General features: G+C 39.7%; 1 protein-coding gene across 2 annotated transcripts in view; it reads right to left on the bottom strand.

Moving 5' to 3' along the window:
- TTLL7 (tubulin tyrosine ligase like 7) overlaps positions 1 to 22,296 on the bottom strand; it is a 212,292-nt gene that overhangs the window by 103,043 nt on the left and 86,953 nt on the right. For both annotated transcript variants that reach the window (XM_036758272.1, XM_036758273.1), the window contains exons 4-9: positions 21,235 to 21,356; positions 19,186 to 19,253; positions 10,900 to 11,058; positions 9,052 to 9,268; positions 4,831 to 4,995; positions 1,022 to 1,180 (exon numbers count right to left, since the gene is read on the bottom strand). In XM_036758272.1, the coding sequence (XP_036614167.1) occupies positions 1,022 to 1,180; positions 4,831 to 4,995; positions 9,052 to 9,268; positions 10,900 to 11,058; positions 19,186 to 19,253; positions 21,235 to 21,356 (890 nt within the window). The remainder of the gene's footprint in view (positions 1 to 1,021; positions 1,181 to 4,830; positions 4,996 to 9,051; positions 9,269 to 10,899; positions 11,059 to 19,185; positions 19,254 to 21,234; positions 21,357 to 22,296) is intronic.

Below are 22,296 nucleotides of genomic sequence, written 5' to 3'. Positions count from 1 at the left end.
GAGAACAACCATGTCTGCATGTGTATATATTTATAAATGCAAAGGAAGCTCCCTATGTCATGAGTTGTCTGTGAACCAGGCACCACAGTGGATAAATCAGTCTCCCATTTATGCTGACAAGAAGCAAATTAAAGCTGTCTCGCTTTGAGTTTTGTTTTCTGATACTGACAATCAGATATTCTCCCAAAATGATACCCAAGGCAGCTGTCCAATAAGGAAGCTGAAATTATCTTTCTTCTCTCCTCTTCTCCCCCTTCAAAGGTTCTCTTCCATTCTACCTCCAAATAATAAAAATGATTGATAAAGCATTCCAGTGTTCAAGGGCTTACCACCCTAGAGGCAGCATGGTCTGGTAGAAAGGAGCAATTATCTGGTGAAAACGGGCTATATGGACTAAGACAGATAAATGAGAAAAATCTACAAGAAAACACTTCAAATTCAAAAGCCCTATACCAATATAAAGTATTCTTAGTGTTATTTAACCTCCTGACCTTTCCTTTCAGGCTCTTTACCTCCCAAAAAACACACTGATTTTTTTTTCCTTCAGAAGCAAACTTTCTATTTAAGTTATCTGGATAATTACCTCAATTCTTTCCTTCATTCTGTCTTTGTGATCCCACTTCCTTGTTTCCTACACTGTGAAATGAAAATCTTCCCCATGTGATACTACACTACCCTGATTGTCGATTAGCTTTGCATTGTCTGGAATGAAGAAACATGCAGTATTGCAGAGAGAGCAGGGCAGACTCTTATATGTACTTAGAAATTCCAAGCCCTCCCTCTTCTCAGCATGACATTTATCTGATTTGAACTCCAGAGAAATCTTGCCCGCTGCCTCATGGATAAAAACCTTGCTCCCATCCAGGGCCTTCTATAGCCATTTCCAATTCAAATGGTCTGCCGAGTCTAACTAGGAAAGGCATTCAGCTGTGGAAGGGTGCTATTAACACTGTATGAAGAGAGACATTTTCAAACGCAAGGTATACTGAGCATTTCCCGTTCTTCACAAAGAATACATTACCTCCAGAAGCCACGGCTTCAGTTTTCTGTCCAACAAAATATCAAATCCCAGGACTTCAAAGCAGACGCTTTCACTTCCTGGGGGTTGTCCTGGTCTACACATGCGATACGCATGTAAGACATGTGGTTCTGCTACAATCAGAGTTTTTACCACCAATTCCTAGACAAAAGTGACAAAACAGATGAAAAATGAACATTAGATTGCATCTGATTTCTCTGTCTTGAAAAAAGTAAATGGTTAATGACCAGTGTTTTTATCAGCTACAAGCTAAAGGCAAAGCAGGGCTTCAGATTGGCATTCTCCTTCAGTGACTTAGAAAAAAAAATACAACAACAAAAAGGCCAGTGGAAGGCACCTGAGGGTCTTTATTCATACCAAGATTGAGAAAAGCTTTTAAATGGAAAGGGCTTGGAGGACGAAAACTGAAAAGAAGCTAGCTTTCCGGATTTTCTACGAAAGAAAACCAATTTTAGGGTGAGTTATTAGAATCTTTTTTAAAAGGACCAATTTTGCCAAGCAGCATCTAGCTGAAGCAGGATTTCTTAACCTGGGGTTTAGGAACTTTTGTTTTCCCCTTTCTATTTAAACAACTATTTCAATGCCATTTTGTCTTATTTTCCTTTGCCATCCTACGTATTTCATTTTCTGTATTTAAAGACACGATTCTGAGAAGGGTTACAGAGGCTTCACCAGGCTGCTACCTGAGAGGGCCAGGACACCAATACATCTTCAGAACCCCTGAGCTTGAGGGTAAGGACTAGAATAAGGGAGACCAAGAGATCATAATCGGGTCTCATCACATTATTGGTATTTGTCCTGTCTGTGTGCTGTCTCTCACGATACTAATCGGCTTTACTGAATAGCCAAGTTTCTGGAATATCACTCCACTGAGGTTGTTTTTGTTTTTCATTTTCTGTGTAAAGGGATGTTACTTCCTTGAGCTCATTATTTTCAATACCTAGTTGAACACACTTGCCTATGCCGCCCCCCCCCCCCCCACCAAGGAGCATAAACGCTGTCCCAAAGCAAAATAAGAGAGGAAGGCATGAGAAGTTAACCCTTTCCAATTTCTGTAGGATGCTGACCCTTCAGCACAGAGCTGGGCATGACTGGAAGAAATGTGACGATGCAGTTTTCAGACAATTGGGTTAGAAATGACGAGACCACATGGTAACACCAGAAAATGTCAAGTAGAAACAAAAAGTCTGGTTCTATGTATCTTCCAGTATATTACTGTAGCAATGGGTCTGGAATGACTAACAATTGATACCATACAACAGGGAGAAGAGACTACTGATTTCATTCAACTAGCCATCCATGTCTCTCTCGGGAACAACGCAGTCCTATTTCCAGCTTTTTGAGTTATGGGTAAACTTATTTCAAGGTTCTAAAATAGATTAGGCCATCTTTGAGCCACTGATGTACCACTAAATGCAATTTCATTGTCATTTAGTATGTATTCTGCCAATCAAAATTAATCAAATTTCCCAGCAAGCCCATCCATGAAAGGGCACAAAAGGTAAGGATAGGGGGGAAAGAAAACAAACCTGCGATCTGGTACATTTTACTCCTTATTTACAAGGCTATTATTGATGTCTGGAAATATATACAACTGATGATAGTGACAGAAATTTTCATACAGGCTTTATGTATTATGTTTCAAATTTGAGACTTTGAACTTTTGTCACATGAAGATTTAAATGTTAAGTAGGTTAAAAAAAAGGATTCAATCAGAACATTTCTGAATGATTACAATCATTGTTACTAATTGCCTGAATTTAGATAGATTTATTAATTTTTTTCAGCCAAAGGAGTCACATTGCCCTGTTTTTACTGGAGGCTATTTATGACTCTTGGTCTCCAAAGAGGAAGGGGTATATTTTAGATACGTCTCCCCAAAATAAGTCACTGGGATAATCCTTAGCAAACTGAATAACATCTGTGATACACATTAAGACAAAGTTCAATTCCAACTTAATGATATCTCATCTTTTTAATACAACACCCTATGGTTCACCTTTAAAATTGTTTTTTGAAAAACTCATAGTAAAATTTCCATAACAGAAAATAAATGTTCAATTACTATGAAGATGTAAACAGTTCAACTTGGTAAATTTATAATCAGATATTCTTTGAAATAACTTTTCTAAGATTCAGATTTTCTATATGCATTTCATAGATTTGTAACCAGCAAGTGTTTTCTTACTGCATTTTCAGAAGTTTAGGAAAATATCAGTCTTTCGACCTCAAAATTCCCTACATTATAACTTTGAAAGAATACTCACAATAGGAACTATACTTTTGACTGAAATAGATAAGTAAATTCCATCATTACTGATTCTACTGGTCATCAATTCTATACCTATTCCTTCCTCCAATTAAATTCTCAAACTTATGTAGGACAAATGTCTAAATATCTAAATATCTAAAATATCTAAAGCCACTAGCTATTAGATAGGGCATAACTTTTTTTTTTCATACAGCTAGTTCCATTTCAAATACCCTTCAGTGAAACAGCCTCATAGCTTCTCTCTCTCTCTCTCTCTCTCTCTCTCTCTCTCTCTCTCTCTCTCTTTCTCTCTCTCTCTCCCCCCCCTCCATCCCTCCCTCCCTCCAAGGAAATTTCCCTAAGAGCAAAGTCTGTTTGGAAGTGAGAACTATGGAAGAAAAATAGCATAATCTGATAAGCACAGGTACCCCTGTCAAGTCTTAGAGAAAATTAAGATGAACTATTGCTTAGTCCCAGTCACCTTATTCATTAAGCCACAACAAGCCTACTGGGTTGTGTGTGTCATCATTACTGTCCATCAATATCAGCTGATGTCCAAAATGTCCCTTTTCAAATTAAATCAATTGTACTTCTGTTGGTCCTCTGTTCTCAATCTAATGATGCCTCCTAGGATTTAGCCTTGGAAGGGGCCTTAGAGATCATCTAGTCTTAATCTCTCATTTTAAAGACAAGGAAACTGAGCCCCAGAAAGTACAGGTAACTTGACTAAGGTTATAGAGACAGTCAGGAGAAGAGCCTATATCCTAGAACACTAAATCCAGACCTCTCCCCATTGTCATGCTAGGATCAGCAGAGCCTTTTAGCATATCATGGGTGTTTAAAAAAATCACTACAACAATTAGCCTCGGTAACAATAGAGTAAAGACCTTATTTCAATTCAACAAACAAACATTTATCATCCTGCCAAGCTCAAATCCAGTTTGGATATGTTTAGTCTCTACTCAGGATGGAAGCCATCAATTTAACAAACCATTAGGTTGAGACAAATGTCAATGCAGGCACAATCTACAAATTTGCTGATCTTTGATGGTCATTACCCATGACATATATTTTTATTACCTCCTATCCTCCCAAAAGGAGAGCTTCTAAATCAAATTACACAGTCTCTGTGTCACTGTGAATCTTCAATAAGCATGCTTGCTAGACTTTGAGGACAGTTTTAATCCCCTTAGTCAGCTTAATAATATGATTATTAGCTTTGTCTCATATAGGTTTGCCGTTCTGCTATAACATGTTCTACTCTCTTCCCAATCCTAGTAAAATGACTTTGCTACTAAGTATCTGCGTACTATACACTGACACAAACCAGCATCTTGAAATGAAAGTTTAATTTAGTCTAAGAGTCACCCTAGTTATGAATTTAAACTCATGCTTTTAGCAACCAATGACAACCTGTGACATTGATCTAATTAACTGGACCTGAGGAAACACTGTATTAAGGAAATTACTGACTCTTAAGTATATATTGTTTTTAAAGCAGAGAATTAACAACTATAATCATGCAATGGTATAATCTTACTGAAATATCATTCCAAAACTTAGCAACATCGTGTTTATTTGTTTGTAGGAATTCGGTAAACCATTTGATAGACCGCTTGCTGCCTTTATCTTCAGTTTCATCTCGTTCAAAGCGCTCATTATGTTTGTTCACAGAATAGTTTGTCAGATGCATATAGAGTTGGCTCTGTAACACATGAAAATCACAGCGGTCACATCATCCATAGAACCCCATCCTGTGGTGCTTTACAGCAAAAACAACTACCAAACAAAAAACCAAAAAGCAAAAAAAGTCTATCCAAAGAGATGGAATGAATTCATTTAAAATTTGGCATTATCCTTGCAGGCAAACAAGTAGCTATTTACTTAATTTCCAAGATAAGTAGAATGATGGGCTCACCTTCCAGGGACTTAATATAATGCTCTGCAGAAAGCAGCCACTTTACTGTGCTACCAATTACCTGTATTGCCAAGAGTTATGTATTCAACTATAAAGGAGAGACGTATAACACAGAACTCTGAGTACAAATGCCCCAAGTTAATATTTCTATACCAGGAAAATGTTTTTAAGTGTTTTGTTGTTGCTAACACTGCTGGGTTGGTGAAGGTTTTTTTCTTTTTTGGGGGGGAGGGGTGATGTTTGCTTGTTTGTTTTTTTGCCATGTGTGACATTCTGAAATACACACACTCTTCCTGTTTTCGCCATGGTGTCTTTTCCGAAAGGTATTATTTGTGTGATCTCTTTTCCAAGAAATGGGAACTGAATTAGTGCTGCAGCGATGGTCTCATGCAAACAAGAGAGCCCAAAAGGAAGGCTATCTGAGGTCCACAGTGGACTCTCTCACTGTCCAGCCAGGCTCAGTACCCAATCCCACCTGTAACCAAGGGTAGGTACATGAAAGTATTGATGGCACTGAAAGGAAAGGTACTATAAAAATTCAGAGGTGTTCACTTATCAGAGCAGCATAAACAAAGCCCAAGACATTTTTAAAAACCTTGGACTTTTACAACTGAAATTTGGGAAATTATGTCAATTGGTTTAAATCCTCACTATTAGCTTGTCATGTGGTAAATCAATACTTATATAAAGTTTCAAGGACAAAATAGATATTGGAAATATATGTGCCTGGCACTATGCTGGGTGCCACAGGGTGGAAAAAGGCTAAGCCCTCATTCCTATCCATAAGGAGTTTATAATCTAATCATGGAGACAAGACAGATACCCAGGAACTGATTAGAAAGGCAGCAAGTTCTAATGGAAATCTTGCAGCAAGCTGGATTAGACCACATGCAAGGACTCCCTTCAGCTCTGAATTCTAGGGCACCTCCCAGAAAAGTCTGAGGCCATTTTTTCTACATCTATCTATCCTGGTCTTCTCCTCCCCAACAGTCTCAAAAAGAGATACCCCTACTCCTCCTCCCCAGTGGGAGCCCTACGTGCACTATCTTGTTTTCTTGCCTCTCCCCTTCTCTCTGAGTCTTCCTCACTTTCTCAGCTGGCTATCTTCTTTCTACCATGAAATGCCCACAGTCTTCTTTCAAATTGGGGAGGGGGGAATTCCTCCAACTTTCACTCGACTGCCAGTCCTTCCAGCTAACAAATATTATTTACCTCCTTCCTTCCCTTCACTTCCTAAATTTTTCCAATGACTACTCAATTTACTTCTTAAATTTTCCAATGACTACTCAATTCAATTCAGGTCTAGAGACTTTAAATGCCCATTATGTAGAGTCAATCTAGATGGGCCAATGGGCAACATACACAGGAATACAAAATTAAAAATGAAACCAGCTCTCAAGGAGTTTATATCCTTCTCTTATCTCCCCTTAATTCCTCATAATCTGATCTTTCCCCACTATAATCCCAAAACAGCACCCTTAACAGATCACCAAAGACCTCCCTTCTACACAAAGGCACATTTTCCTCAGTCTTCATTCTTCTTGATTTCACAGCATCATTTGATATGTTCTGAAACTGTCCTTGCTTGGTTTCCCTGATGATTTTTAAAATTAAACTTTATTTTTTAATTAGCATAAATCTACTTTCTCTCCCTCCTACCCCCACCCCATGGCGGGGAGGGAAAACAAAGTCCTTATAGCAAATACATATAGTTAAGTAAAACCAATTCCCTCACTGGCTGTGTCCAAAAAAAAATATGTCCTGCACAATCTAGTTCTCATCTTAACTCCCAGTTTATTCTTTGTTTCCAATTTACTTTTCCACTGTAATTGAAAAACACCTTATTTCCCTTAAACTATGGGTTGACATCTAGGCCCTAGGCTTTCATAGAATCACAATTCTAGCACTAACAGGGACCTCAGAAAAAAATCCAACTCAACCCCCTCATTCTACAGATAATCAAACCTAGGCTCTGAGAACTCCCAGTCCACCCTGCAAAGTGAATAGGAATGACCAGCAGGCAGTTAGTCACAACATTTTATCACAAGAACCAGCTAAAAGAGCAACCCACAAGAACAACATAGAAGCAAATGACCTCACTTCTAGCAAGTATGGAGGGCATAAAAAGTCTGCAACAACCTACAGAGAGTTGACTGTTCCAAGACTGAGAAAGTACTACGCAATTACAAAGTCCAGGCTAGTCTCTTCCCACCCCACTGAAAGAAGAGGAGGTTAAACAGCTCTATACCCTCCAGGTTATCACCAAAAATGAAGTGTTACCTGAAAGAATGAAAAAAGTCCTTCAAGACAAAAACGACAAAGAAGGATCTTAAAGGGCAGAAAGATACCCTCTCCTGTGTCAGTGGGTTAGAGGGTAAAAGAATATGAGACTCAGAAGGATGACCAAGTCCTTGAAGTTGAGAGATAAATCATAGTTGTGATCCCTTTCTCAATCTCGAGTTCCACATTTCTAATTCCCCAATGGGCATTTCCATCTGGATTTCTGACTGGCATCACAAACTTTCATATCCATTCTATCCAATTGTCCTGATCTTCCTCATGAATTCCTGATATCTCTGAATCAGTGCCAGCATTATCCTAATCAACCAAACTTGAAATTATCACTAACTCTTCTTCCTTTGTGGCCCACCTCACAAAAGGCCCTAAAACTACCTCTAACCCTAGGCCCTACACTCACAAAGAGCTAAGTTGTCTTTGTAATCCTGTGGGCCATTCCTTCGCTTTCTATGGCCACATAGAAAGCCTAAGGCTTTTTTTTTTACCTTTGTCCTAGACTAGTGTAGTATCCCTTAACCCATCTTCCCATCAAGGCCCTCTCTACATAAACTTCATCTTACATATTCATTCTGGAGCCATGTTCCTAACACATAACTACAATTATTTCATCCCCATGCTCAAAAACCTAAAATGGCTTTACCAAACAAGACTTCCAGGTTCACAGCAAAAATACGGCCTTCAACATGCCTTCAAAACCTACTCCAAGGTTCCCCAGCTCTGCACCTTTCCTACTATTCCCATTTTACAGAGGACAAAACTGTGACTCAGAAAGTTTAAGTGTAGCTCATAATCATGGGCAGCGAGGTGGCACGGTAACAGAGCACCAGGCCTAGAATCAGGAAGACCCGTGGTCAAATCTGGCCTCAGACACTTACTAGCTATGTGACCCTGGGCAGGGGGGTGGAGAGGGGGGCCCCACAAGTTGCTTAACCCTTTTTGCCTCAATTTCTTCATCTGTAAAATGAACTGAAGAAGTAAATGGTAAACCATTCCAGTATCTTTGCCAAGAAAACCCCACATAGGGTCACAAAGAGTCAGAAATGACTCAACAACAACAACAAAAAAAGATCACAGTCATATGGCTAAGTGAGAGAGATGAGATTCTGAACCCAAATCTTCCTGGTTCCCATTCTAGCCTTCTATCACCAGCCCATGCTGCTTTGAAATATAGTAAGCATTTTTATAATTAATCATCACCACACAATACATTTTGGAAAAATGTTTTTTTGCCACACCACAGAGACAGTGAAAAAGATCGCAAGAAAGGTCTTCTCTTCCACAGCTTCACTGAAAGGCTAACTATATCTGCTTCCAGGATGAGCAATAAGTTACTGTTGGTAACTTGCATAAGTGTTACTAAAAGTTCCAATGATTAATCATAACAAGATAAAGTACCACTTGAGAGATTTTTTTTGACATATATGCTTTTTGTCTCAGCCCAAATTGCTTTAAGTACAGTGGAAAATGACTGCCCCACCTCCGCTTAGGGACACACGGCATTACATTTTGTTTTTAAGGATATATATTCACCCTAGCACCACTTACCAAATTTGTGTCATTAGGCGGACTGTACTTCTCCGTCCCCATTCTCACAAGCCCATCATGATATAAAAATATTTTTAACGGATCACAGGATGTTATCAGAATATAAATTCGTAAATCAAACTTGTAGCCTTCCATAAGGAAAGGCTTATCAATGTATTCTTGGACAATTAAGTGGTCCTGAGCTAGCAGTTTTTCAGCATTTCTTACCAAAGAGATCCTGGATTTGAAAGAAGAAAAAAAAGGGATAGTATGAAATGACGCACAAATAAATTGTCAGACATGTTCAAAAGAGGAGAAGTCATCTTTATCTATAAAGAAACTGCATGCCCACCAGCACCAGAAGGCTCTCTTTCTCCCTGATTCCCTTCTAGGGTTCTCTTGTTACCCTCTATCATGAAAACGGACTTGAAGATCACTGTTTGTTCTCCAGAAAGAACAAAAAAAAAGTTTATGACAGCAATTCTGCATTGTTAAAATCTATACTTTTGGTCCTATCATGTAAATCAAGGACATTTCAGAGCATTTCAATTTGTTAGAATTGAGTATATTTCCTCTGGTGCTGGCAACACAAGGAATCAATTCTGCTCAGTCAATGGAATGAAAGCTTCAACTGACACTGCACATCTCTAAGAACATGACTGAGCAAATGAATGTCCATTTTCTTAAAACAAATAGTGGTGACACTGTCATGGACTCAACTTTTATTTGCTACAGTTAAGTATTTCATATTAAAAGCCTTAGATTATTTTGTAAACAAATCAAAGAAACAACCATGAACCCCAGGTTATGTGATGGCTTCATTATGAATTATATCTTTTCGTAGCATTATGAACTGATAAGATAAACATTCTCCTTCAAAGTCCTACTCCAAGGCCTTGTTGTGGTGTGGAAATGATGTGATCCTACCTAGAAGGCTAGGTCAGGCCCGGGCATCTGGAGGGCTCAAAGTCCATCCCTGCAGTGGGGATGGGGCCCAACCCAGCCCAGCCCAGCTAAGTGCAGAAAGGCTCACACCCTCCAAAGGCCAGCAAGGAGGCAACCAACTGAGGGGCAGGGAAGACCCTGAAACTAGCAAAACCTTTTACAATGGTGAGGAAGGTAACAATCTACCTACCTGAGAGAGGCAGCCACATCAATTACATCAAAGATCTTGAGAAGTATTGATGTAAATTAAACATAAAACAAAAAGACTAGGATTTCAAAAGACCACCTTTTGTGTGTACGTGTGTTTTACGCAAGTAAGAGATATGAGCTAAAAGTTCTTTACAAAAAAATTAAGAAACGATTATTTAAAATTTAAACTGCGTTCTGAGTTCTCAAATCACTTTTCTGGTTCCAGAAACTTTAACATTTTTTTTCCATGCTCTTCTAATATCCCATGATGATGAGAACCAGGGAACTATCCCTAACAAACAAGACCACACTCCCCTTCCTCAATTGAAAAAAAATTGGCAATCCACCCCCTCCTAATTTCATAACTCTGACTACTGCTTACCTGTAAGTCTTGATTTAATTCAAGCATTTCTGAGCTAGTTTTAAAGATCAAATTATGGAAAATGAGGGATTTGTTTTTGTTTTTTTTTTAATTACTGAACAATTTTCAGAGGGCAATTCTTTCTCAGGCACAGAGCTCCCATTTGAATTCTGCTTAATTTTTTAACTGACATACCAAAGAGTATTAGAATGTGATGGAAAATGTGACACATTAAACCTTCATATAAATAGTTAAAAATAGCTCCCGCCACCCCATCCATCTGTAACTCTGAGCAATTTACCACTTACAAGTTTGTTATTTTCCAAACACATCTTGGCTGCACCAGTTCAGTGTCAAGGCTCAAGTTTACCTACCCATGACCCATTGCACCATTTGCTGGTTTGACGATAAAAGTCTTCTGTTTCCGCTTTTTCTTTAATTCTTTTACATAATTCTGGAACTGGGTATATTCTGATGGGAAGATCCATGTTCGGGGGATAAAAGCATATTCCTGAGGATTACACTTGATCATCCTGTGAATAAAAGAACAGCATTTTAAAATTTTTTTTTCAAACTTTTAAAAAGGTCTTCTGCCTATGGGATTGTGCTGCTCCACTGAACACAAACAGAAAAGAGACAAGGCACAGCATGATGTGAAGAGGATTCTAAGGACAGTCATAAGAGACCTGGATTGCCTTCTGGGTTCAGACACTCAGTAGCCACAAGACAAGTCCTCTAACGTCTCTGAGTCTGAGTTTCTTCATATGAAAACAGGAATCACAGGATCATAAGATCACAGACTGAAAGCTAGAAGGGACCTCAGAGCTGTTAAATCCAATGCCTCACTTTAGAGACTGGGGAAACTGAGGCCAAGAAATGCTAAGTGACCTGGACAAGAGTCAGACAGCTAGTTCAGTTCCAAAGTAGGATCTGAACCCAAGCATTAATAATTTGCATAGTAGTAATATTAGGAGAGAGCTTCTATAATCTCCAACCACCTGAAAAATGTGAGCTATTATCACGGCAACAGCAGAATGGGCACTGGACTTGGAACGAGGAGGAAGTTGGTTTCAAATATTGTCCTGGATACCTACTAGCTGTGTGACTATGGGAAAGTCACTTAGTCACTCTGGGCCTCCGTTTCCCATCTACAAAACTGGAAAATACTACCTGTAACACCTATCTTGTAGCACTAACATAAGGAATAAATGTAGGTAAAGTGCTTTGTCAACTCTGCAAACTTTGTAAAGTAAAATCGGCAATCATTGCTGACAATTCTCCAATCTCTATTCCAGCCCTGGTCTCTCTACCCAGCTCCAGTCCCCCAATCACCAATGTCCTATTAGATGTCTCCTATTGGGTGTGTCCTACAGGCAACTTCAACTCAACGTGTCCAGGGCAGAACTCATTTTCTTGCTCACCAAACCTTGCCCTCTTCCCAACTACTTTTAAGGGCACTACTTTGCTCCCAGTTACCCAGGCTCTCAACCTTGTTGTCATGCTCTCACACCATAGATCCAATTCATGGTAAAGTCTTTTTCCTTCATTCACAACAGCTCTTATCCATGTCCCCTTCTCTCTACTCTTATAACCACTGTGCAAACGTACTACCTCACAATCCCCTGCCTGGATCAGTATGTCCTCCCAACTGACCTCTTCCCCCTTTAACCCATCTTCCACACAGATGCAAAAACAATTTCCCTAAAGTCTAAGTCTGACCACATTATCCCCCTACTAAATGGCTCCCTGTGACCTCCACAATCACATGCAAAGTCCTTGGGTGCTTGAAGCCCTCCACAGTCTGTCCCCTTCCTCCCTCCCTTTCCAGCCTTCGTACCTGTTGCACTCCTTTACAATGCAATTCCACCTTACTGGCCAACTTACTGTTCCTCACTCATAACACTCCTCTGCCCTCTCTAGGCTTTGTACCAACTGTCCTCTGTGCCTGAAATGTGCTCCCTCTTCACCTCGATCTCTTAGAATACCTGGCTCCTTTCAAGATTCAGTCAAATGCCACCTTCTGCAAGAGGTTTTTCCCGGTTCACCACCCTTCCTCAGTTCCCAGCTCTGGCACCACCCCCGCCCCCAACCAAAGGCTACTTTTCATTTCCTCCATGTTTGTGCTTATTTTGTCAAACATTTCCCAATTATATTTCACTCTGGTTGGGGCAGCGCTCAAGAGTTTTGCAGGTGGCTAATGTTTGACACCTCTGTTGGCTAAACCATGTGATCCCCTTTGTCCAAGGTAACAGTAATATTATTGCAGAATAATACTGTTGGTTAATAATTTTACCAAGCACATAGAGTACATGGTAAGCACTTAATAAATGTTTGTGAATATGACTTTAACCCCACAGAATCTTTCATCCAAAGATAACAAATCGCTTTATAATTAAATATCCTTTTTTGAGAAAAGGAAGAAACTGAAATGAAAGGCCAGATGAAGGCAACATACTGTAAGTGAGGAAATACACGTGGGGACTAGAAGGAGGAGGACACGAATCCCTGCCCCTTGGGAGAATCCTATTCCTTTCCTTCCTGGGTACTTGAGGTACCTTCACGTTGTTTCACATATTCCTTTGAGAGAACCTCAAAAGGGCTCTGCTTCTACTGTAAGAAGATAATTGCCAACCCCATCTTTCTGACTCAGAACTTAGCCAAGAAGCTAAAAAATTCAGTACAATAGAATGATCCTGGCATTTCTTCTGACAACTACATAAAAATCATCTGACGGCATCACAGTCATGTCAACTGTCGTGTTTCTTTCTATTCTCAAAACATTTTTTAATGAATCATCACATATTTCACAAGATATATAGACTATGAAATTAGATCAGACTAAAGATATAATTAAGTCAGTATATTTTAAAATTCATGATGTGCTATTTTGAATAGTACAGTATCAACTTTAGAAAATGCCAAGTCCAATATAAAATAAAAATGTATACCAAAAAAGATATCAGGGCTGAAATCTATTTAGGTAATCTGGCAAGAATAGTCCTCAGAAAGTGTCCAAGGGAGGCATGGGGGCTGATCTCTAATGAGACTGGAGAATTTCAGAATCAGACAGGGGGGTTATGGTGGTGATGGTGGCAGTTGTTTTTTCCCCTAGTCCCACCACAGATTTAGGAGGTGACCTTAAACAAGTAATTTGGTTGCCTCTATTTCTGTAGTACTGGGTCATTATTTTCTCATGTAACTCAGAATCATTTTATCTTCAAAGAAAATTCCATGGAGTCACATTGGATGAGAGACTGGCTAGGATTTAAATGTTCGATATTCCTGGGTGAATAGGAGGAGCTTTAAATATAAAAATATTTCACACCCTGGCTTCTAAATGGAAGAATACATTTACAGAGACACACGCTGAGGGGATACTAATATCGTACACATTAAATACACAGCCTCATTTTTATGATACTGAAATCCAGAATTAAGTTTAAAGTTAAAAATTAATTCACAGAAAATATAGCAGTTTTACAGCACAACTCTAAGAAGAAACCTTGGCTTGAGATATAAGTCTAGCCTAAAGCTATTATTATGACATTTCTAGTCTTTGACTCTCTGTAGAATGGAAGCTCGACTCTATGTGGGCTCCAAGCCAAAGAAGGGCTTCAAATATCAAACCCATTCTTTCCTTCTCCAAAGCCCCCATGCAGGGAGCCTGGAAGCCTGGCTGGACAAGCTTCAAGTATCACCTCGATGCAGATGACTCTCAAACCGTTATTTCTAGCACTGACCTCTCCCCCTGCCCCACATGGCATGAAGGGCCTCCAGCTTATGCCATGTGAGGATTGGTTGAAGGACCTGGAGGATAGACTTGGGGGAGGGGGAGAGGGTGACATGAGAGCTGCCTTAGCAACTTTTAAAGTATTTAAAGGGCAGTCACGTGGAGAAGGGATTAGGCTTGTTCTGCTTGGCCCTAAGGGGCCCCACTACAGGTGGAAACTGCAAAGAGGCAGATTTAGGCTTGAGGTCATGAAAAATTCCCTAACACTCTGCAAAATCCCAGAATGGAATACAGTGGAAGCTCCCCCTGCCTCTGCCCCTCCAGGTCCTCAAGCCAAAGCGGGGTGACTGTCTATGGCAAAGGAGATTCATAGGCAAGGCAGGGATCAGGGCACCTCTCCTTCCAAGGATCTTTCCAAATCTGACATTTTAGCATTCTGAGATTTTCTATCTCACTTGCCCCAGCACCAGGGTAGACAAGAAGAGCATATGTTCCCTCCCTCAAGAAGTGACTTGATTTTTTTAAATTACTTGCTCTCAAATACATTAGATGGAAAATTATTCTCCCACTAACACTATCCCCTTCACATGCATTTTCAGAGTTTTGGAAGTTCAGTAGCAGTTACAGGACTGCAAAATTATCTCCCTGATATATTTTCAGAAGACATTATGGAGAATAAGAAGATAAAGTGTCATTTTTCTCTCATCGATTATAAGATAAGCTGGCATTCTGTCCTATCAGGTATTTGAGAGGCAGAGGGGTGTGGAAATAACCTGGGTTTGAAGGCGGGAAGCCTGGGTGCAAGTTCAAACTCTTCCTGCCCTCTCTGTGACCTTAGCCAAGTTAATGAACATGACCAGCTTCCATTTTCCTCACCTGAAAAATAAGGGGTGGGGTGGGGGTATCCTGGATGATCTCTAAGGCCCCTGGCATCTCTAAAGCTAGGATCCCATGGAGCCTAACCTCTCATCTGAGGCCTAGCTTCAATGCCACCTCCTTCACGGACCCTATTCTGAACCCTCTGGAGGGAAGCAATCTCTTCCTGCTTAAATTTCTTACAATATTTGCTTCGCATTTATCATATTTTGCCTTATATGATACTGATTTGGGGGCATATACTAAATTTTAAGCATCTGGAGGGCAGTCTTAGTTGTTGTTTCCCTAGCACCTAGGACAGGGCCTCACACAGAGGAAACGCTTAATAAATGTCTGCTGGATTTAATTAAAATTAAAAGAGGCAAAAGGAGACTGGGGCCAGATCACCTCTGTCTAGCCTCTGAATGTCCTGCCCTGGAGGATCCTTCACAGATCTGCTGTTATCTTACCAACCCTTAGGGAAGTCCATGAAGAAATGATTAATAATAATAACATAGCATTACAGAGTCTTGTATGCTTTATCTCATTTGATCCTGACAATAATACTGTTTGGTTTTTGTATGGTTCTGGTATTATATATCATAGCCATTTCACAGATAAGAATACTGAGCCCTACAGAGGTTATCAGTGCCAGAGTAGACCTAAAACCAAGGTTTTTGGCTCCAAGGTCAGTGTTCCTTTCATGGCAGTGAGAAGGTATGTTCCTCGAGGCTCGTAGGAGTATAATAGGAAATGATGGATTAGGGAAGCCAAGAAGAGAGAGCACAGTATTAAGGAAGGTGGTAAGAGTCAATGAGTGGAGGTGGGTCATGCTTCCCAATGACAGCTTCTTTATGTCAATTGACCCATTAAAATAGACTCCATTTAACCCAAGTGGTTTTTGGTGGACTGTCCAGCTCTCAAATCTTATAATAAGCCTCAAATGACACATTACAGTTTAGAGGTAAATCAAAGATCTTATAAATTTTAAGTTGGAAGGTATGTTAGAGGTCATATGGTTCAGCCTCCACGTCTTACATATAAGGAAACTGAAATTTATCCTAAACCCTGAAAAAGAGCATTAAAATTGCTTTCTTAAACTAAAGTTACCTTTTCTCAAAGATAACTTCCCTTCCTAACAACCTTGCATTAATTTTATCCCTATTCTTGGCATCTTTGTCTTTGTACATGTTTTCTCTCCTGATAGAATGTAAAGTCCTTGATGATGGGGACCATTTCATTTTGTCTTTATATCCCCAAGACTTAGCACTACATCTGTAGGAACATAATCCTGTGGGGTGATTGTTTCTCAGGTTGTGGGTTGGTTGGTTCTTAGAGGAATTGCTGCTGAATACCATCCCCTCACTTTTCTCCCTCTCGTAATCTTCAGGTTGTCATCTCTAACCTGACATCATCGTCATCAGACTATCTCATACATCATCCAATGGAAAAATAACCCATAATTCTTCAAACATGTCCCATCAATTACATCACTGTTGGGTAATGTCTCAATCAGCCTCCTGTAGTACTAAAAACATATACTAGGTGCTTTGGCATGTGGCTCACCACCGTACCCAGACAATTCCAGCATTGGCCTCCTTGGCTATGGGTACCATTAGACCACCACTGGATCTCAGCATCTATTAACTTTCATGAGGATGGTGGGGGAGAAAAGGGTAAAGGTCTACAAAGCAGGAGCTGATGAAAACACTGATGTGAGTTTCTACATGTAATTGCAAAATATCATATTCTCTTTTCTCTGTCTTATTTCTTCACCAGAACCAGAAAAAAGGGGGGCATTTCTAAACATTCCAAAACAGGTGTAAAACAAAGCAGTCAGAGTGAACAGTCCCATTTAACACCCAACAACCTGGGCCACTTTGAGAAAGGATAAATAGCATAACTAAGATGAACTGCCCCCCAAAAGTGAGGCAGAGGGCTTTCATTACACATCCCAAATAAGGGAATGAGGTGAAGGGGAGGACAGGAGAAATAGAATAAGCAAAAAAAAAGAAGAAGAAAAGGAGCAGGTAGCGTAATGGCTAATGCATATGCTATAGCACAAAGGGCGGCTAGGTGGCCCCATAGTGCACACAGCACTGAGCTCAGAGTCAGGAAGACTCATCTGCCCAAGTTCAAATTTAACCTCAAACATTCACTGTATGTGTAACCCTGGGCAAGTAAGTCACTTCACCCTGTTTGCCTCAGTTTCCTCATCTATAAAATGAACTGCAGAAAGAGATGGCAAACCATTCCAGTATTTGCCAAGAAAACTCCAAATGGGGTTACAAAGAATAGAGCACAGCTGGACAGCAGCAGGATGACTTTAGAAGTTAGGCAATCACATGGGGAAAATGTCAATCTGCAATTAGAAACACGACTTTCCAGCATTCCTAGGTTCCTATTGAAGCTACGTCGGCTGGGGGGAAATGCACTTTGAAGTTTTTTCAACAGCTGCTTCCTCAAGGTATGAAACTGCTAAGAAAAGGAGGCTAATGCACGCCACGTTACTGTACAGTTGTAAAAGACTTTGGCAGCTGTCTACACCAACTCTTCCCTTCAAAGCATGAAGCTCTCGATGGGATCCCCAACAAGAGGCTAGCCTCCATTCATCACCCTCATTACAAGCGGTCAAGCATTCACTACCTTCCTCATGAGGCAGCCCGCAGAACTGTTCCTAGAAGTCCTAGATAAAGATGATACACTAGATTTGAAAGTTTCAAGGGTTCTAACTTTAGTTTTTCATAAATCAAGGTTTTAAAGCTAAAATTTTACCAAAATATTTTACAAGTATTAAGTAATTCTAACTAATTACCTGTCTAAATTCAACCCAATTGTAAATAAATTAATAAATGATTTTGGAAAAATATTCAGCTAAAAGATTAAAAGAAAAACGCTACTTAAATATGATATGTTTTAAGTATTCATAAACTTCCTGCATTTTGACTCTAAAATGTTTAAGATTCAATTTAACTCAATTTTATTAAGTGTAAGTCACACAAGATATAAAGATGAAAAAACACAGTCCTGCCTTCAATGAGCTTGCAATCTATCAAGAAGACACAAATCATACCTAGAGAAGCATTGGGTAAAGTGGGACAGAAACCAAGTGCTCTAGAACTATGGTGTCAAACTCAAATAGAAATGCGGACCACTAGCTTGGCCAGAACAACCACTATGAGCTAAATAATGACTTAGTTTCTCAACTGCTTTTAAATCTGTTCAGGCACCACTCTGGAGGGTTGCCGTGGGGTGTGTGTTTTCACCTCTGCTCTAGAAGAATTTGGGGACAAAGAGAATACTTTCAACTGGGGAATATCAGAGAATAGCTTCATACGGGGGTGGCACCAGGGTTGATACTTAAAGGAAGAGAAGGAACAACGGGTGGAGACACAGAGGGAGTGCGCTGGAGGAACTGAGGAAGAGTGGACAGGAATGTACAGAGGAAAAGAAGATGCATGCTGGATTCTGGGAATAACTACTAACCCAGCTTATCTGGAATGTAGAGGATGTAAAGGAAGAGTAAGATGAAGTAGGGCTTGGAGGTTCAGGACAGAGCTAGATGGCAGAGGCCTTAAAAGCCAGAAGAGCTAGCTAATGTTTTATCCTTTTGGTAAGAGGGAACTACTCCTTCATGGAGCTGACAATGAATTCCGTTACTTTATGACTAAGCGCTTTAGAAGAATCAAAAACAGTAATCAGCAGGCACTCACACTCCATACAAGGATCCTAAAGAAACATTGACACTAGTTCAATATGAGAAATTAATATCATTAGCCTCTAACACGTTTTCCCGCCATGCTAAATGGCTCCATAGAAAATGGGCAAAGTCCTGAATAGTACTTGAAATAACCCAACAAATCGTAGTCATTGGAAGTTTTAGACTGGCATTCAAACAAGTATTTACCAAGTGTGCAGACACTGTTTGACATATGAAAGAGAAAAAAATTTAAATGTTCCTTGCCAGCAAAACACTATTTTTTAGAGTTGATGTGATTTGGTGTAATTTAGTACTATCATGTTCACAATAAAGATTCCAAATAGCTTTTCTCTATTACAACAAAAATAGAATTACTTGGTCATATTTCTTGCTAAGAAATCCTTCCTGCAGATCTCACCCATTCCTGGAAAATGGTTGATTCTCTGAAAAACAAAACATAAGGAGGCATAAGTATTTTCTTGGTTTACAATCATGTATTTTTTTACTTATATATCCTTCATAAATAAGCTTTTAATATTTATGTGAGTCAAGAATCTTGTAAATACACACACAGCAGAATGAAAAAAGTGTCTTTTTTCTATCACATGCAGAGAGTTTACACAAATGTGTAAGTTTTGGTTCTCTCTCTTGATTAAGTAACAGGATAAAGGGCACTAGATTTGTAGTCTAAGGAGCTCAGTTCAAATCTTGATTAGGCTAATTACTACCCATTCTGTCATTTCCCCTCTCTAGGCCTCTGTCTCCTCATGGTTTATAAAATGGGACATAGAACTGGATGATCTTGATGGCTCCTTCCAGCCTTAAATACCATAATCCATGAGCCTGAATGAATTTTTGGCCCATCTGATATTTCTGAGCTAATACAGTCATTAGAGAAGGACGAGTGTAGAGAAAGCCAATTTTCTTACAGACCCAACAATGACTTGTCTCTACAGTCAACCATGAATTGTCTATAGTAAGTAAGAAGATTTATTCAAAATGTCAACACCTTGATCATCATTCATGTTTGGATTTTTGGTGTGTTTTTGTGCTTAATTTTCAGCATAGCTATAATGTCCTACAAACAAAATAGTTACACCAGAGTCCAAAGGGACAACTCAAGAGGAGCTGAGAAAATTCCCAAGTTTCCAAATCGTGATTCTCTGCTCAACAACTCTGCAAGACCTATCCCACCTGAGCTATGATAGTGGCCTCATGACAGGTTTGTCCGCTTCTGTAGCACCCACTCTACATTGTTCTAGAGGCAGGTGGCTGTAAGACATGATTATCTCTTTTTGAAGATAAGGAAAATGATGCTCATAGAACACAGAAGTGACATGCCAAAGGTTTCACATCTAGTATGTGACCAATCCAAAACCAGGGCCTCTTGCTCCAAGCTCGCCATCTCTGAGACAGAGACAATGCTCAAGTCGAATATTTTTTTATTTCTTCTCTCAAGCCTTTCCTAGAAGTCACAAAAAGTTTAGGTCTGAAATCATGAGGGTTATGTGCAAAACAAGAACCCATGAGTGAATCACCCAACTGAGCAGAATCCACTGGTAAAGATTATTTCAGCAAAGCAAGGCGCTCAGAAGGGGATTGTCAAGGCAGCATGGTCTAAGGCAGGGCTGTCCAAAATGCAGCCCGCGGTGCGATTTATGCGGCCTGCCTACAAGCATAGAAATTTACATAAATGCTTTCTACCGCAGAGCTCTCACTAAAATGGCAAATCAAAATATATTGTCTATTGTTTCAATAAAAACCTAAGGTTGGACAGCCCAGGTCTAAGGGAATGAGTGTGAGACTTGGAATCAGAAAGAAATAGGGCAAATCACTTTTCTCTCTAAGCCTCAATTTCCTTAACTATAAAATGGGGACAATGCCATCTGTAGTAACTTATGATGCTGTTCTGGAGATGAGATAAAGAATGTAAAAGAAATTATAAACCTTGAAGTGCTACATAAACTTGAGAGTTAAAAGGTAACCTTATGTTCTCGAAGAAAAATCAAAGTTCTTATAAATTTTAAGTCAGAAGGTACATCACAGGTCACATATTCTAACCTCCACATTGTATAAATAAGGGAAGTGAGGTCCCCAGAAGGTAAATGACTTACCCAGGGTCACATGAATAAACAAGGGTATGTGTGCATAAATACACACATGTATACATATATACACACACATGTACACATGCACACGCGTGCACACACACATATACACAGTCAGAGAGAGACAGCTAGATGATTCCTCTAGCTTGATAGCAAATTAAGATGTAATTCATTCGTCATTCAGTCAATACTGATTTGGTGTCCATTACGTGTACAGCACTGTGCTAAGTCCAAGGCTGGATAGGAAGTTTAGATGAGACGGTCCCTGCCCTCAAGAAGCTCCCAGTGGAAAGCCATCCTAATGCCTGCTTCTCACCTGATAGTTTTGTAGCTCTGCAATCTTTTCCTGCTGAACGGCAGCATCACACCATATAAGATTACTTGTTTCATCTTCATCTCGAGTTTTCACAAACCCCATCTCATCTATTACTACACGAACTGCAAATAACAAACAATGTAACAAAAACATTTCACAAACAAAGGTATCATGAAAATATTCAATATGCATTCACTGAGTACTTGGCCTTTGTCTTATAATATTTAATTTGGAAAACATCCAGGAAAAACCATACATTTTTAGTGTCAGAAGAGAGGGTAGCTGTGGATACAGTTTAATCAGTATGGGTGGGAGGAAATGAAAGCTCTTTCTCAGTGGCCCCCAACTCCTGCACCAAATCACTAAAGGGATAACTGATATCATCAGTGAATGAGACTGGGCCCAGATATACCACTTCTGTTAGGGGAATTGTACCTTTATGGCCTATTCCTGACCTTGGGCCAGCTCCAGAAGGGCCAAGGTAAAAATAACCCTTGCACTCCATTGTCTACTGCCTTCTCTAGTCAGGATTATTTTTAGTCTTCAGCAGCACAGCAGCTGTGCTGGGCTAGGACTTGTCAGTGATGAACAAGGGTCCCAACGGAGAGCCCCTGACCTGACACGAGTCTCTCTTAACCACCATCCTGGCCTGAATTCCCACATATTAGGGGAAGCCTGCTCATTTGTATATTAGTGACCGATTCCACCACCACTCCTACATTTCCCTGGATGTTCAAGTTGAGAATAATAGTGAAGCCCAATGAAGGGTTTTGTTTTTGTTTCACTTGAATTTTAAGTTTATATATTAACATAGCAGTTTTTTTTAAATTTTATTTTGTTGATGTACTACACCTAATCAGTAGTTAGAAGGGAATCTATTTTCCTGATGAAATCTCAAGTGGTTTCCATTAGGAGAAACAGGTAAATTTCCGACTAATAAGAGACGACAGACCAGTTCCACCAATCTCTCCCTCATTATGATTGCCTCAAAACAAAATTGTGAGGACAGTCATGTAAAAAAGAGGGTATACCCCTACTCTTTGTCAAGGCCTCCTACTTAAC

The sequence above is a fragment of the Trichosurus vulpecula genome, chromosome 4 (genome assembly GCF_011100635.1).
Source record: "Trichosurus vulpecula isolate mTriVul1 chromosome 4, mTriVul1.pri, whole genome shotgun sequence".
NCBI lineage: Eukaryota > Metazoa > Chordata > Mammalia > Diprotodontia > Phalangeridae > Trichosurus > Trichosurus vulpecula.
The sequence above is the reverse complement of the archived record's forward strand: the minus strand, read 5'-3'. Positions and strand labels throughout refer to the sequence as shown.